This window comes from Scyliorhinus torazame, chromosome 17, assembly GCF_047496885.1.
Source record: "Scyliorhinus torazame isolate Kashiwa2021f chromosome 17, sScyTor2.1, whole genome shotgun sequence".
Classification (NCBI taxonomy): domain Eukaryota; kingdom Metazoa; phylum Chordata; class Chondrichthyes; order Carcharhiniformes; family Scyliorhinidae; genus Scyliorhinus; species Scyliorhinus torazame.
In genome coordinates, this window is record NC_092723.1 from 184,385,528 (window position 1) to 184,399,660 (window position 14,133).

Genomic DNA, 14,133 nt, shown 5'->3' on the forward strand with positions numbered 1-14,133 from the left:
CGGGGTAGGGTTCACGCCACCCTTCGGCGATTCTCCCACCCGGCGGGGGGTCGGAGAATCCCGCCCAAGGTCTGTAGAACTGTCACAGTGTCAAGTTATTTAAATGGTTAGCCATTTTTAAAAGCCACCTATCACTGAGTTGAAAGAAAAATCTGTTCTAGCAAGTTCAATAGCTGTTTCCTGACATGACCCGAAGTGCTATCACTGTAGAATTATCAATGCTCAGCTGCTTTCCACAACCAATCATTATCACACTAGGGGGCTGTAGGTTCACTGTGTGATTGGCAGCTCAAAGAGGTTATTAAAGATTTAGCTGTTTTTGATGTGGAGTTATGTTTACAAATGTTTCTTTTTATTAGGGATTCAGTAGTTGGAGGGAGTTAAATGCTTTGAATGGGATTACATGAATGGGATCATTTATTTATTTATCATAGTGAAAATGATAATTGATATTTAGATTTTTATTTTATTTCATCTCAACATGACTCCTGTGTTCTGCCTACGGTGAGTACTGGGTGAGTTGCATAAGTTCAGTAAGAAGTCTTACAACATCAGGTTAAAGTCCAACAGGTTTGTTTCAAACACTAGCTTTCGGAGCACTGCTCCTTCCTCACCCGAGGAAGGAGCAGTGCCCCAAAAGCTAGCGTTTGAAACAAACCTGTTGGACTTTAACCTGATGTTGTCAGACTTCTTACTGTCCTCAACCCAGTCCAACGCCAGCATCTCCACATCTTGGCATAAGTTGGCATTAGCTTGGTATAGCCCTGATAACAGGCCATGGGGTGATTTGGCATAAGTTGGCATGTGTGGACATGGGGACTGGGTGTGGATGTGAATGGGTAACGGCTAAAGGGCCTAATATTTAACAAAACATTGGCACAAAGTGCAGAATATCGAGGTGAGTCTTTTAAACAGCCCTCCTCAGCATCCGGTACCCCCTTTGACCACCTCTCATTTGCTGCCAAGGATGGCAGGTCTGACTTCATCCTGCATACACACACCCTCAGGGCAAAAGCTGTACCATTCAGCGTATTTTTTTCCCTCCACCCTCTCAACCCGAGGAAATTTCAGACTCGAGCTGTCTGCCTCAGGAGCAAACATCCAACCCTATATCACTGAAACCAAACTAGCCCAAGAAAGAAGAAGAAAAACAGCATCTCTCCCTCTAATATGATGCCTGGGACAAAAGTTAAAATGATCCAAGTACAAAAAAACCTGCCTAAAATGTTTTTAAATGGGAAATTAAAATAAAATGGTGATACATTAGTATTTTGTTTACTTGTAGTCTACAGTAAGGTAGAATTAAAGCATGCTGAAGAAGTTCACGTGAAGAGCTTAGGCAATTGTGCAACACAGCACCAGAGACAGTCCTATAATGTATGAAATCTTACAAGCACCTATTTTATTAAACATTTTCATTCTTTACCTCATTTCCTACTCATATATGCTTGATACACATGCCTCACCACAAAACCGTTGCTTACATCTTATTTCTGTTATACAGAAACGGTACCTTGCAAACCACAAAATAGTATCCTTTCTTTCAACTAGCATTTCAGCTAGCAATCACTCAGAACCCGTCCTGCTGAGCAGGGCGTGTCGTTCATATCATAGAATCATAGAAGTTTACAGCATGGAAACAGGCCCTTCGGCCCAACCAGTCCATGCCGCCCAGTTTTTACCATTAAGCTAGTCCCAGTTGCCCGCACTTGGCCCATAACCCTCTATACCCATCTTACCCATGTAACTATCTAAATGCTTTTTAAAAGACACAATTGTACCCGCCTCTACTACTACCTCTGGCAGCACATTCCAGACACTCACTACCCTCTGAGTGAAGAAATTGCCCCTCTGGGCCCTTCTGAATCTCTCCCCTCTCACCTTAAACCTATGCCCTCTAGTTTTAGACTCCCCTACCTTTGGGAAAAGATGTTGACTATCTACCTTATCTATGCCCCTCATTATTTTATAGACCTCTATAAGATCACCCCTAAGCCTCCTATGCTCCAGGGAAAAAAGTCCCAGTCTATCCAGCCTCTCCTTATAACTCAAACCATCAAGTCCCGGTAACATTCTAGTAAATCCTTTCTGCACTCTTTCTAGTTTAATAATATCCTTTCTATAATAGGGTGACCAGAACTGCACACAGTATTCCAAGTGTGGCCGTACCAATGTCTTGCACAACTTCAACAAGACGTCCCAACTCCTGTATTCAATGTTCTGACCAATGAAACCAAGCATGCCGAATGCCTTCTTCACCACCCTGTCCACCTGCGACTCCACCTTCAAGGAGCTATGAACCTGTACTCCTAGATCTCTTTGTTCTATAACTCTCCCCAACGCCATACCATTAACTGAGTAGGTCCTGGCCTGATTCGATCACATTTATCTAAATTAAACTCCATCTGCCATTCGTCGGCCCACTGGCCTAATTGATCAAGATCCCGTTGCAATCCTAGATAACCTTCTTCACTATCCACTGTGCCACCAATCTTGGTGTCATCTGCAAACTTACTAACCATGCCTCCTAAATTCTCATCCAAATCATTAATATAAATCACAAATAACAGTGGACCCAGCACCGATCCCTGAGGCACATCACTGGTCACAGGCCTCCAGTTTGAAAAACAACCCTCTACAACCACCCTGTGCCTTCTGTCGTCCAGCCAATTTTGAATCCAATTGGCAACCTCACCCTGGATCCCGTGAGCTTTAACCTTCTGCAACAACCTACCATGAGGTACCTTGTCAAAGGCTTTGCTAAAGTCCATGTAGACAACTTCTACGGCACTGCCCTCATCTACCTTCTTGGTCACCCCCTCAAAAAACTCAATATGCCCGACACCAGACACCTAAGAGCACAGTTGCAGCAGGAGACTCCTAGGAAGACAGTGGGAAAGCATTTGGGTGTTCTTAAAGCATCCCTGTAAAAGTTTTTTTTAAAACACCAAGGGGGCGATTCTCCGGTATGGAGGCCAAGTGTTCGTGCCGTCGTGAACGTCGTCGCGTTTCACAACGGCGCGAACAGGGCCCGAGCACGACCTATTCTGGCCCCCATGGGGCCCAGCATGGCGCTGGAGCGGTTCACGCTGCTCCAGCGTCCTCAAATGAGCACCGCGCCAACCCGCACATGCGCAGTTGGGGCAGCCCAATCCTGCGCATGCGCAGTTGGGCCGTGCCATCCTGCGCATGCGCAGGGAACGTCTTACGCATGCCGGCCCCTCACCAACATGGCGCCGGTGTTCTGGGGCCGCGCGGAAGGAGGTAGGCCCAGGGGGGGGCGAGGCCAGCCCACCGATCGATGGGCCCCGATCGCGGGCCAGACCCCATCGGAGGCCACCCCGGTGAAGGAGCCCCCCTCCCTCCCCCACAGGCCGCCCCCCCAGCGTTCCCGCAGTGTTCCTGCCGGCAGCGACCAGGGGTGGACGGCGGCGGCGGGAACCAGTCGTGTTGTAGCAGCCGCTCGGCCCATCTGGGCCGGAGAATCGCCGCTCGCCGGTTCTCCAAGCGGCCCGGTGCGAATCGCGTCCAGCTGGTTTCCGGGGGGTGGGAGAATCGCGTGCGGGGGTCGGGCAGCGTGGCGCGATTCGCGCGGCGCCCCGGTGATTCTCCCACCAGGCGTGGGGGGGGAGAGAATAGCGCCCCAAGTCTTGGAACTCCCTGACTGACCAAAATGTGATGTTTCGTTCAGCAGGGCACAAAGTACACCGGGAGCATGCAGGGACAAAGTCAAGGCACCGGAGGAAGTGCACAAGCCTCCAGCAGCCCATCTACCCAAATGCTGCAAGTACCATCTGCCCAACATGTGTCAAGAGTCTGCACATTGCGCATCGGACTTAGCAGTCATCTCAGAACCCATCACACTGAAGTGGAAACAAGTCAGCTTCGATCCCGAGGGATTGCCTACGAACAAAGGGGTATCAGCTAACGGTCCATTGTAGTACCAACAGGAAATATTCATCACTTCTTCCAATACAGCTGTAAAACACATCTTATAATCAGAAAGGAACAGCAAAACTACTTATTTCTTTGAAATTGTATTTTCCCATTTGAAATATGTCAATCCAAATGAAAACAATACTATGTTCTACGATTTAAAAAAATCTCAGGCAGGGTTATTTTCCTTTACTGCAATTTTTTGCCTTAGAATTTCGAGTTGGTAAGGACCCAGGACCAGATGGGTTGCATCACTTGAACAAATCTAATTATCATAGATTATCATAGAATTTACAGTGCAGAAGGAGGCCATTCGACCCATCACGTCTGCACCGGCTCTTGGAAAGAGCACCTTACCCAAGGTAAACACCTCCACCCTATCCCCATAACCCAGTAACCATCCCAACACTAAGGGCAATTTTGGACACTCAGGGCAATTTATCATGGCCATTCCACCTAACCTGCACATCTTTGGGCTGTGGGAGGAAACCGGAGCACCCGGAGGAAACCCACGCACACACGGGGAGGATGGGCAGACTCCGCACAGACAGTGACCCAAGCCGGAATCGAACCTGGGACCCTGGAGCTGTGAAGCAATTGTGCTATTCTGACAAACCAAACTGTTGCTTAGAATACAAAATGATTTGTCAAATATTCAGAAGAAAATTCAGAATTTCTAACAAAAAACATTATATTCTAAAGTTTAATTAGTCCAAAATGACAGCAGCAATTCAATATCGAAAAATGTTCAGTTTAGTCATGTAAAAGAAAACTTGTTGATAGATTTTTATTCAGTGATTACCTGTCTCAGTTTTATTGGCGAATCCTGCTGCCTGCTTGATAGCAGCTGCTGTGAGTGCTAATCCTCTGCTTCTCCTTAAGCCATGTTGTAACACAGTCTCAAACTGAGCACACAGGCAAATCACCCTGTTAACAGAACAAGTGAAATGCATGATAAAATACTTTGTTTGCAAGCAATGCTTTTAAATGTTCCACCTTCATAAGGATACCTGACATCAGTTGAAACTTGAGTTGCACCCCCCCCCCCAAAACACTCCATACACAGACCTTCATGTGGCCACAAAAATTAGCCCACTCGAAGTGAACTCATTAAATTAATTATAAATATGGTCATATTAACATTAGTACAACTAAGAAAGAAAGAATTTGAATTTATATTGTGCCCTTTACAACTTAAGGTTGTACCAAAGCACTTTTCAACAATGAAGGCTGTTGAAGCACAGACACTCTTGTCGTGCAGGAAAAAACAGTACATATGGGTGGCATGGTAATGCAGTGGTTAGCACTGTTGCTTCACAGTACCAGCATCCCAGGTTCGATTCTTGGCCTGGGTCACTGTCTGTGCGGAGTCTGCACGTTCTCCCCGTGTCTGCGTGGGTTTCCTCCAGGTACTCTGGTTTCCTCCCAAAAATCCCGAAAGACATGCTGTTAGGTAATTTGGACATTCGGAATTCTCCCTCTGTGTACCCGAACAGGCAGCGGAGTGTGGCGACTAGGGGCTTTTCACAGTAATTTCATTGCAGTGTTAATGTATTCTACTTGCGACAATAATAATAGAGAGTATTATTATTACCATTGAGCCAAGACTAGGTTGGGGAAGGAGCAATTTGAAATGTATTTATTAAGTTACAAACAAATTAACAATAATTTGAAAAAGTACCCTATACATCGGAAAATAGATTTTTTAACTAAGATTAAAAACAATAAACAAAATTCCGAAAATCTGAAATGAAAACAAAAATGAAAACTATATTACACAAAGCAATAGATAAATAATTCACCAAGTCAGGAACAAATCTTTCTTACCGACTGTCAGTGTCTGAAGCAATTTCTTTTCTTCCTCCAAAGCGAATTTGGCACTATATTCGAAAAGGGAAGGGGATGAGCAATGATAAATACAGAGAAACGGAAATGTTGCATAGAATCAAGACAGGTGACATTAAAGTCTCAAAAATCCAATAATACATTGGTACAAACTAGTAGTCATCCAGTTTGTTTCAATATCTGAAAGTTTGTCTTTGGTAATATGACATTCAGCAAATCATATCCTGAAACTAACCAAAGACAGCTTTATGCAACACATCCTATTGATGCAATGAATACATGACCATGCAACTCTGCATATTCTAGTCAAAGCCCACTCGAAAAAGCAACAGACTGTAAGACTCTCCATTTAATTACATTTATTGATTTCAACTTGTGGTCTTTCTACCAAATTTCCCCACAATAAATTGAGGCAGTATATTTGAAGTTCCAACATTTAAATATGCCAGCAAAAGAAAGAAAACAAAGCCACGGAGGAAAGAAAAAAACATCTCTTGATGTAGGTACGTTACAAACTACAAAAACGGAAAAGTGTGATCTTACTGTTCTCAAAGTTTGCAATCACATTTGAAGAGCCACCAGCCATGTTCTACAAGGTTTGGAACCTGAATTTTCTGTAGTCTCATCAGAAACAACAGTGAGGGAGTGATGTGGCAGAAGGAATTGTTTGGAGGTTGAAGCAACGCATCAATAAACAATGACAATAATTTTTGCCATGACAAAAGGTCAGTTGGTTTAGCAACAATTCCAAAGTGAATTTGGCTGAAATAAGAGGGCCCTCTCAAATGCCTCACTATTTAAACTATGTTCTAAATAATCGTGCAAAGCAAACTGGCTGGAAGACCAAGTGAGAAAATGCAAAGTACAATTTTGGCAGAATTAACATTAAACCCATCAAAATTAAGGTTTACAATAATTGAGAATGGTAACATACTGGGCAAGGCAATAATCACTGTGGTCATATTTTTGTGATGAGCTGTTCCAAACAGTACAAATCAACCTAGGAAACTGTAGATCAAAGAAAAAAAGGCAGAACAGCAGCACTGGAACAACGAGGGAAAACTCTGGGGAAGAACAAAGGAGTGGCGACAGAGGTTAGCACTGCTGCCTCACAGCTCCAGGACCCTGGTTCAATTCCGACCTTGAGTGACTATCTGTGTGGAGTTCGCACATTCTCCCCATGTCTGCTTGGGTTTCCTCCAGGTTCTCCTGTTTTTTCCCACGGTCCAAAGATGTGCAGGTTAGATGGGGTTACGGGGCTGCAGAAGAGTAGCCCTATATAGGATGCTCTTTCAGAGGGTCGGTGCAGACTCAATGGGCCGAATGGCCTCCCTCTGCACTGTAGGGATTCTGTGGATTCTATGGAAATGCAGTGCTTGATGACTGTGGCCCAGATGAGCAGGTTCTTTGAGGGGTAGAGGATAGGTGTGGGTGCTGTGCGGGGGGTCCTGCGAACCATGTCCATATGTTTTGGGCATGTCCGAGATTGAGGGGTTTCTGGCAGGGGTTTGCTGACGTCATGTCAGAAGTATTAAAGGTGAGGCTTGTGCCGAGTCCAGGGTTGGCGATCTTTGGTGTGTGCCCAGGGGCTGAGAGAGGACGATGTCCTGGCCTTTGCCTCCCTGGTGGCCCGGAGAAGGATCCTATTAGGATGGAGGGACTCGGAGCTGCCGAAGTCGGGGGCATGGGTTAGCGACATGGCGGTGTTTCTCAGACACGAGAAAATTAAATTTGCCTTGAGGGGTTTGTTGCAGGGGTTTGTTCGGAAGTGGCAGCCGTTCATCGGCTTCTTCGAGAAAAATTAAGCTGTCAGCGGGGTGGGGGGGGGGGGGGGGGGGTGGAGGGGGGCTGCACATCTTGCTTCTGGAGCTGTTGTTTCAGACTATAAAGATATGCTTTCTTCGGTCTAATCTCACAGTACTGTGGAATGGCTATGTAGCCAGACAAAATAAATTTCCTTAAATCGAAGCTCAAAGAATTTGTCTTTATTATAATTTCCACAACAGGCACTGTCTGTGTAAGCCATGTTGGCTAGGGTTTGTTACTGGGGTGGGGGGGCGGGGGGGGGTTGTTGGTTATATTGTTGTGTTTTTGTTCTTGTTGAAATGTGATGTTTAAAATTGTTAAAATTACAAATGCCTCAATAAAATATTTTCTGACAAAAAAGGAAATGCAGTACTTCAATTTTATTTTTTAAATACTGAAAATGGGAGGAAAAGCAAAGGTGATTAGAAGAGAAAGAACTCCAAAAACTGAGAGATGTTGGTGTGTTCTATCCATGAAAAGCAGGACAAATTCTAACCAGCAGATTCTTGCCACCAGCAGTCTCCTCGTGATCATCCCCAAAGCGCTGGACGGTGTCATCAGCAGGTCTATTATGCAGCACTTAACACAGTAATAAACTGCTTACTGATGCTCAGTCTGGGTTCTGCAGGGCCACTTGTCTCCTAATCTCATTACAGCCTTCAGCCAAACATGGATAAAAGAGCTCCATCCGAAAGAGGGTGTGAGAGTGACTGTATGTGACTTCAAGACAGCATTTGACAAAATGTTGCATCAAGGAGCCCTGTCAAAACTGAAGGGAAACTCCCCACTGGCTGGAGTCATGTATACCACAAAGAAAAAAGATTGTGATTGATGGAGAGGAGAGTTCCTCAGGGTAGTGTCCTAGGCTCAAACACCTTCAGCTGCTTCACCAATGATCTGCTTTCCACCAGAAGTGGGGATATTATCTGTGATTGCACAATGTTCAGTACCAATTCCTCAGATACTGAAGCAGTCTGTGTCCATGTGCAGGACCAGGACAACATTCAGGCATTTGAAACTACACAAGTGCAAGGTAATGACCATCTCCAACAAGAGAGAATCTATCTCCCCTCGACATTCAACACATTACCATCACTCAATTTCCCACCATCGACATCCTAAGTCACCACTGACCAGAAACTGAACTAGGTCGGCCATATAAATATTGTGTCAACAAGGGCAGATCAGAGGCTGGGAATTCCAAGGCAAGTAACTCACCTCTTGACTCCCCAAAGTTTGTCCGGCATCTACAAGGCGCAAGTCAGGAGTGTGACAGAATACTGTCTTTCTTGGATGAGTGTGACTCCAACAACAATCAAAAAGCTTGATAATATCCAGGACAAAGCAGCCCGCTTGATCAGCACTGTAAATGCTCATGCCCTCCACCACCGATGCACAGTGGCAACAGAGTATACCATACACAAGGTGCAGCAAATCCTTCACTAGTACCTTCCAAACCCACAGCCTCTGCCACCTAGCAGGACAAGGACAGTAGATGCATGGAACATCACCACCTGTACGTTCCCCTCCAAGTCACACTCTATCCTGACTTGGAAATTTATCAGTATTCCTTCACTGTCACAGGATCAAAATCCTGGAATCCCCTTTCACTAGCTCCCACCACTTTCTCAAGGGCAGTTAGGGATGGGCAATAAATGTTGGCCTTGCCAGCGACGCACACATCCCACAAACAATGCGGGCAGGTTGTTTCCACTGGTCGGGGAAAGCAGAACTAGGGGGCATAGCCTCAAAATAAGGGGCAGTAGATTTAGGACCGAGTTTAGGAGGAACTTCTTCACCCAAAGGGTTGTGAATCTCTGGAATTCCTTGCCCAGTGAAGCAGTTGAGGCTCCTTCTTTAAACGTTTTTAAGAAAAAGATAGATACCTTTCTAAAGAATAAAGGGATTCGGGGATATGGTGTGCGGGCCGGAGAGTGGAGCTGAGTCCACAAAGATCAGCCATGATCTCACTGAATGGCGGAGCAGGCTCGAGGGGCCAGATGGCCTACTCCTGTTCCTAGTTCTTATGTTAACAATAAAATAATCCATTTATTTTTCCATACAACCAAGAATGAAGTGTCGGAAAATGGACTAGGATTAAGGAAACAGTGTACAAAAGGGTTGTCATTGTCTTTGTAAAAAATCCAGCTTGTACCTCCATTCTACATTACAACAGTACTTTTAGTCAAGATAATTGCTGTACAGATGGACAACTGAGAAATATTTTCTGTTTCAGCTCCTTCTGACCGGGTTCTTGAGTTTCCTGCATGCATTACAGGACATAAAAATAGTGGCAGACTGGAAGAAACTGAACAATACCTTCAATATTTTCACTCTCGCCAAACCCCCCTGCTTCTCTATCATAACTGAATATTAATTACATGCCAATTGCTGTTAAACTCTATGCGAGTAGAGGATATTTAATGGGTTATTACTGGAGCACATTTGAAGTGGCATTTGGTGTGGTTAAGTTATGAGGTTTTTACTTGTAATCTTTCACTCTGTGAATAAACCTAAACTGAGTAAAGTTTGGCTCTGTTTTCATCCTTAACCAATTGGCTATAGCTTAACACTGAACTTCTTCATCACCCAACTCTGAGTCTAACTTTCTGAACCCTTTTAATCTAGTTACTGTTTTTCCCACAGCGCAGAGACCTCCCCCGTCAAAGTGTAATCATTGTACTATTCTTAATTTTTCCCTCTCACCACTTGCCTTCAAAACATTCAATACAAATCAACCACTGCATCTGCCTTCACCATGTCTCTTCTATGTTCCTCCTCTGATTCACCCGCTTAGTTTGGTTCCAGACCATACACCAATAAAGCTAGTAAATATGCTGTGTTAGCTTCTCCTTCTGCCCACTCCTCTGCAATGGATGTGATAAGACCAAACAAAAATTAAGACAAGCGGCGGCACGGTGGCGTAGTGGTTAGCACTGTTGCCTCACGGCGCCGAGGATTCGGGTTTGATTCCAGCCCTTGTCAGTGTCCTTGTGGAGTTTGCACATTCTCCCAGTGACTGCGTGGGTCTCACCCCCACAACCCAAAGATGTGCAGGGTAGGTCTATTGGCAACGCTGAATTGCCCCTTAGTGTACAAAAGGTTCGATGGGGTTACGGGAACAGGATGGGCCTGGGTAGTCCTCTTTCAGAAGGTGCCTGCCCGATGGGCCAAATAGTCTCATTCTGCACTGTAGAGATTCTATGGTTCTATGAACTGGTGAAAATTCTCCATGATTTTCTGCAGTTCTGGAATTAGGTGTACACAGTAAATATGAACTAAAAACCTCTGGAAAGTATTTGTCTAATTTTCAGTTAAAGCAGATATTAACACAGCTCTATGGAGAATCAACTAATCCGGATATTTCAAAATTCAGCATCAGATATCCTGGGATCAGCTTCTTCCAACCAAAACAATCAAAACACCTATCCGATGGATCAGCATTTTAGAACTTGGGACAATTTATACTGATCTACTATTTTCAAGATGAAATATTAACCCTTGTGTTTTCACTGCAGACACTGGTTGACCTACTGTGCGAGCTTTTTCTGTTCATTTTAACCTGTAAAATACTTGCTGACTTCTAAATGAACCTTATCATGTAATAAAGTTTTATTTACCTGCTTAACAGCATCAAGAAGTCTTTCAAGCAGAGACTGCCTCCTACTGTCATTTTGTTGGGACACTGAAATAAAATTAAATGTACAGAATTAGATGTCAGCTACATCATGGACATTAAGTTATAGAATCGTAGAACGGTTCATCACAGAAGGAGATGGAAAAAAGCTGCTGCTCATGTTACTATTGCTTCTTTTGCCGAACACCTTAAAAAGGTGTCGCCTGGTTCTCAATCTTTCTTTCTAGCTCTGTCCATACCTCTCATGGTTCTGAACACCTCTATCAAATCTCTTCCAAGCCTACTTTACTCGGCAAACAAGCCCCAACCTGCCCAATATATTCATGTGACTCAAGTTCCTCATCTTTGGAACCAACTAACCATTCTCGTGTATGTTTCCTGCACCCTCCATAACGCTTTCACGTCCTTCCAAAGATGTGGTGGCCAGGACTGGTCACAATACCCCAGTTGCAGCTAAACCAGTGTTTTCTACAGGTTTATCATAGCTTCCTTGCTTTTGTACTCTTATGCCTCTATAAAGCCCAGGATGCAGCATGCTTTATTATCTCTTTTCTCAACCTACCTTGCCACCTTCAATGATTTCTACACATATAGCCTCTGCTCCTGCACCCCATTTAGAATTGTACCCATAATTTTATAATGCTTCTCCTTGTTCTTCCTCGACAAATAAGCGACTTCACAATTCTCTGCGTTACATTTCATCTGCCACTTGTCCACTCCTTTCATCTGCCTATGTCCTTTTGAGATTTAATCCTCCTCGGGATGGAGGATGAATTGCTTCCATTCTGCTTTGATGGGTTCTGAAAGTCCCACGAGTGATCTGCAGAATTTGCCACATGCAGGGCAGGTGGTGCTGAAGTGTCGGGCAGATGGAGGTACCTGGAGGTTCATGCATTCTTTCTGTCGCCTCAATTTTGCCTCTGCATGCTCCCGCCAAAGCCTCTCAATGTATTTGGTGCCATCCTGTATAAATCTTTACTTTAGTTGGTAAAAGCCAGGCACTCCCGTGAGTTGGCAGGAATATCTGATTTCTTCAGGGACAGTTTGAGGACATCCCTAAAGCCTTTCCACTGACTTCCTGGGAGTCTCCTGCTGTAACCTAGCAGAACAGTAGCTTCAGGAGTCTGGTGTCAGGCATGCGAATGACATGTCAATGTTTTGAGGTGCTCTCTGTACGTTATCTAAGTCTCTGATGCATACAGGAGTGCAGAAATCACCGCTTCAATAATCTTAATCACAGGTTTCTGATCCTGGTCCTGAAAAACTATTTTTTCGAGTTTAACCCAGTACATCCCACAGTTCACAATACTACCAAGTTTTGTGTCATCAGCAACATCCAAGCCTAAGTAATTAACATACATCTGGAGGTTAATTAATAATAACCTTTTATTGTCACAAGTATGAAGTTACTGTGAAAAGCCCCTAGTCGCCACATTCCGGCGCCTGTTCGGGTAAACTGATACGGGAATTGAACCCGCGTTGCTGGCCTTGTTCTGCATCACAAACCAGCTGTCTAGCCCACTGAGCTAAATTAATGTACAATAAACGCATCATTAAAAAAAAGGCTGCTTCTTCATTCATGTTTATTGTTTAGGGAGCGCACTGCATGCCATTTTTGCCTAGGTAACAGGAACTACAGTTTAAATAATAATGTTATAGGAACACTGTCCGTGTGGAGTTTGCACCTTCTCCCTGTGTCTGCGTGGATCTCACCCCCACAACCCAAAGATGTGTACGGTAGGTGAATTGGCCATGCTAAATTGCCCCTTAATTAGAACATAGAACATACAGTGCAGAAGGAGGCCATTCGGCCCATCAAGTTTGCACCGACCCACTTAAGCCCTCACTTCCACCCTATCCCCGACACTCAATAACCCCTCCTAACCTTTTTTGGACACGAAGGGCAATTTAGCATGGCCAATCCACCTAACCTGCACGTCTTTGGGTCGTGGGGATGAGACCCACACAGACACAGGGAGAATGTGTAAACTCCACACGGACAGTGTTCCTATAACATTAATGTTATAGAACTGTCTTTGGACTGTGGGAGGAAACCGGAGGACCCAGAGGAAACCCATGCAGACACGGGGAGAAGGTGCAGATTCTGCACAGATAGTGACCCAACGGGGAATCGAACCTGGGACCCTGGCGCTGTGAAGCCACAGTGCTGCCCACAGAAAGACAAGAATTGGGTAAATTCATATTTTAAAAATGTTATATGAAGCACTCAATTTCTTCAGATGCCATTAAGTAAGGCACTAAATGAATAGAAGTCTTTATTTTGTGTCACACTTTATGGATTTTAAGGAATATTTCTGGCATATCCTTTGGCTCACAGTAAGCAATGCCTTGGAAGAACTGTAAAATGCAAAATATTCCTGCATCAACAGCTCAGTGACAAAACAAGCAAATATTACAGTAACATTGTTCATCATTCCATGACAGAGAGGTTCATCAGAAACTTGCTCCCGGGTTTCTACCAGTAGTTTAAGGGCCAAATCAGAGTCTAATTCTCGTTTCCATTTTCCTTTCTTTCTTCTCCCCAACCACTCCACTGATTACTGGAGTGTTCCGGTTTCCTCCCACACATCCCTAAAGACGTGCTTGTTAGGTGAATTGGACATTCTGAATTCTCCTTCAGTGTACCTGAACAGGCGTGAACGTGGTGACGAGGGGATTTTTACAGTAACTTCATTGCAATGTGACACTACTTGTGACACTAATAAAGCTTACTTGTGACACTAATTGAGATTATTATGTATTCATTTGTTTCTTTTTATTTTTTTGAATTTTGTATTTAATTATGACTTTTGTGGAATATATGTGTGTTGGTCATTTAGATAGTTTGGATAGGATTGAGCGATCAAGTTCACTGAAGCTCACAGGATCAAGGGAAGGACTGTGGTATC

At 44.4% G+C, this 14,133-nt stretch overlaps 1 protein-coding gene across 3 annotated transcripts in view; it reads right to left on the reverse strand.

Moving 5' to 3' along the window:
• The window catches only part of snx29 (sorting nexin 29), a 621,367-nt gene that overhangs the window by 582,497 nt on the left and 24,737 nt on the right, over positions 1-14,133 (reverse strand). For all 3 annotated transcript variants that reach the window (XM_072481809.1, XM_072481808.1, XM_072481810.1), the window contains 3 exons: positions 11,208-11,272; positions 5,764-5,816; positions 4,739-4,863 (listed from right to left, as the gene is read on the reverse strand). In XM_072481809.1, coding sequence (XP_072337910.1) covers positions 4,739-4,863; positions 5,764-5,816; positions 11,208-11,272 — 243 coding nt within the window. The remainder of the gene's footprint in view (positions 1-4,738; positions 4,864-5,763; positions 5,817-11,207; positions 11,273-14,133) is intronic.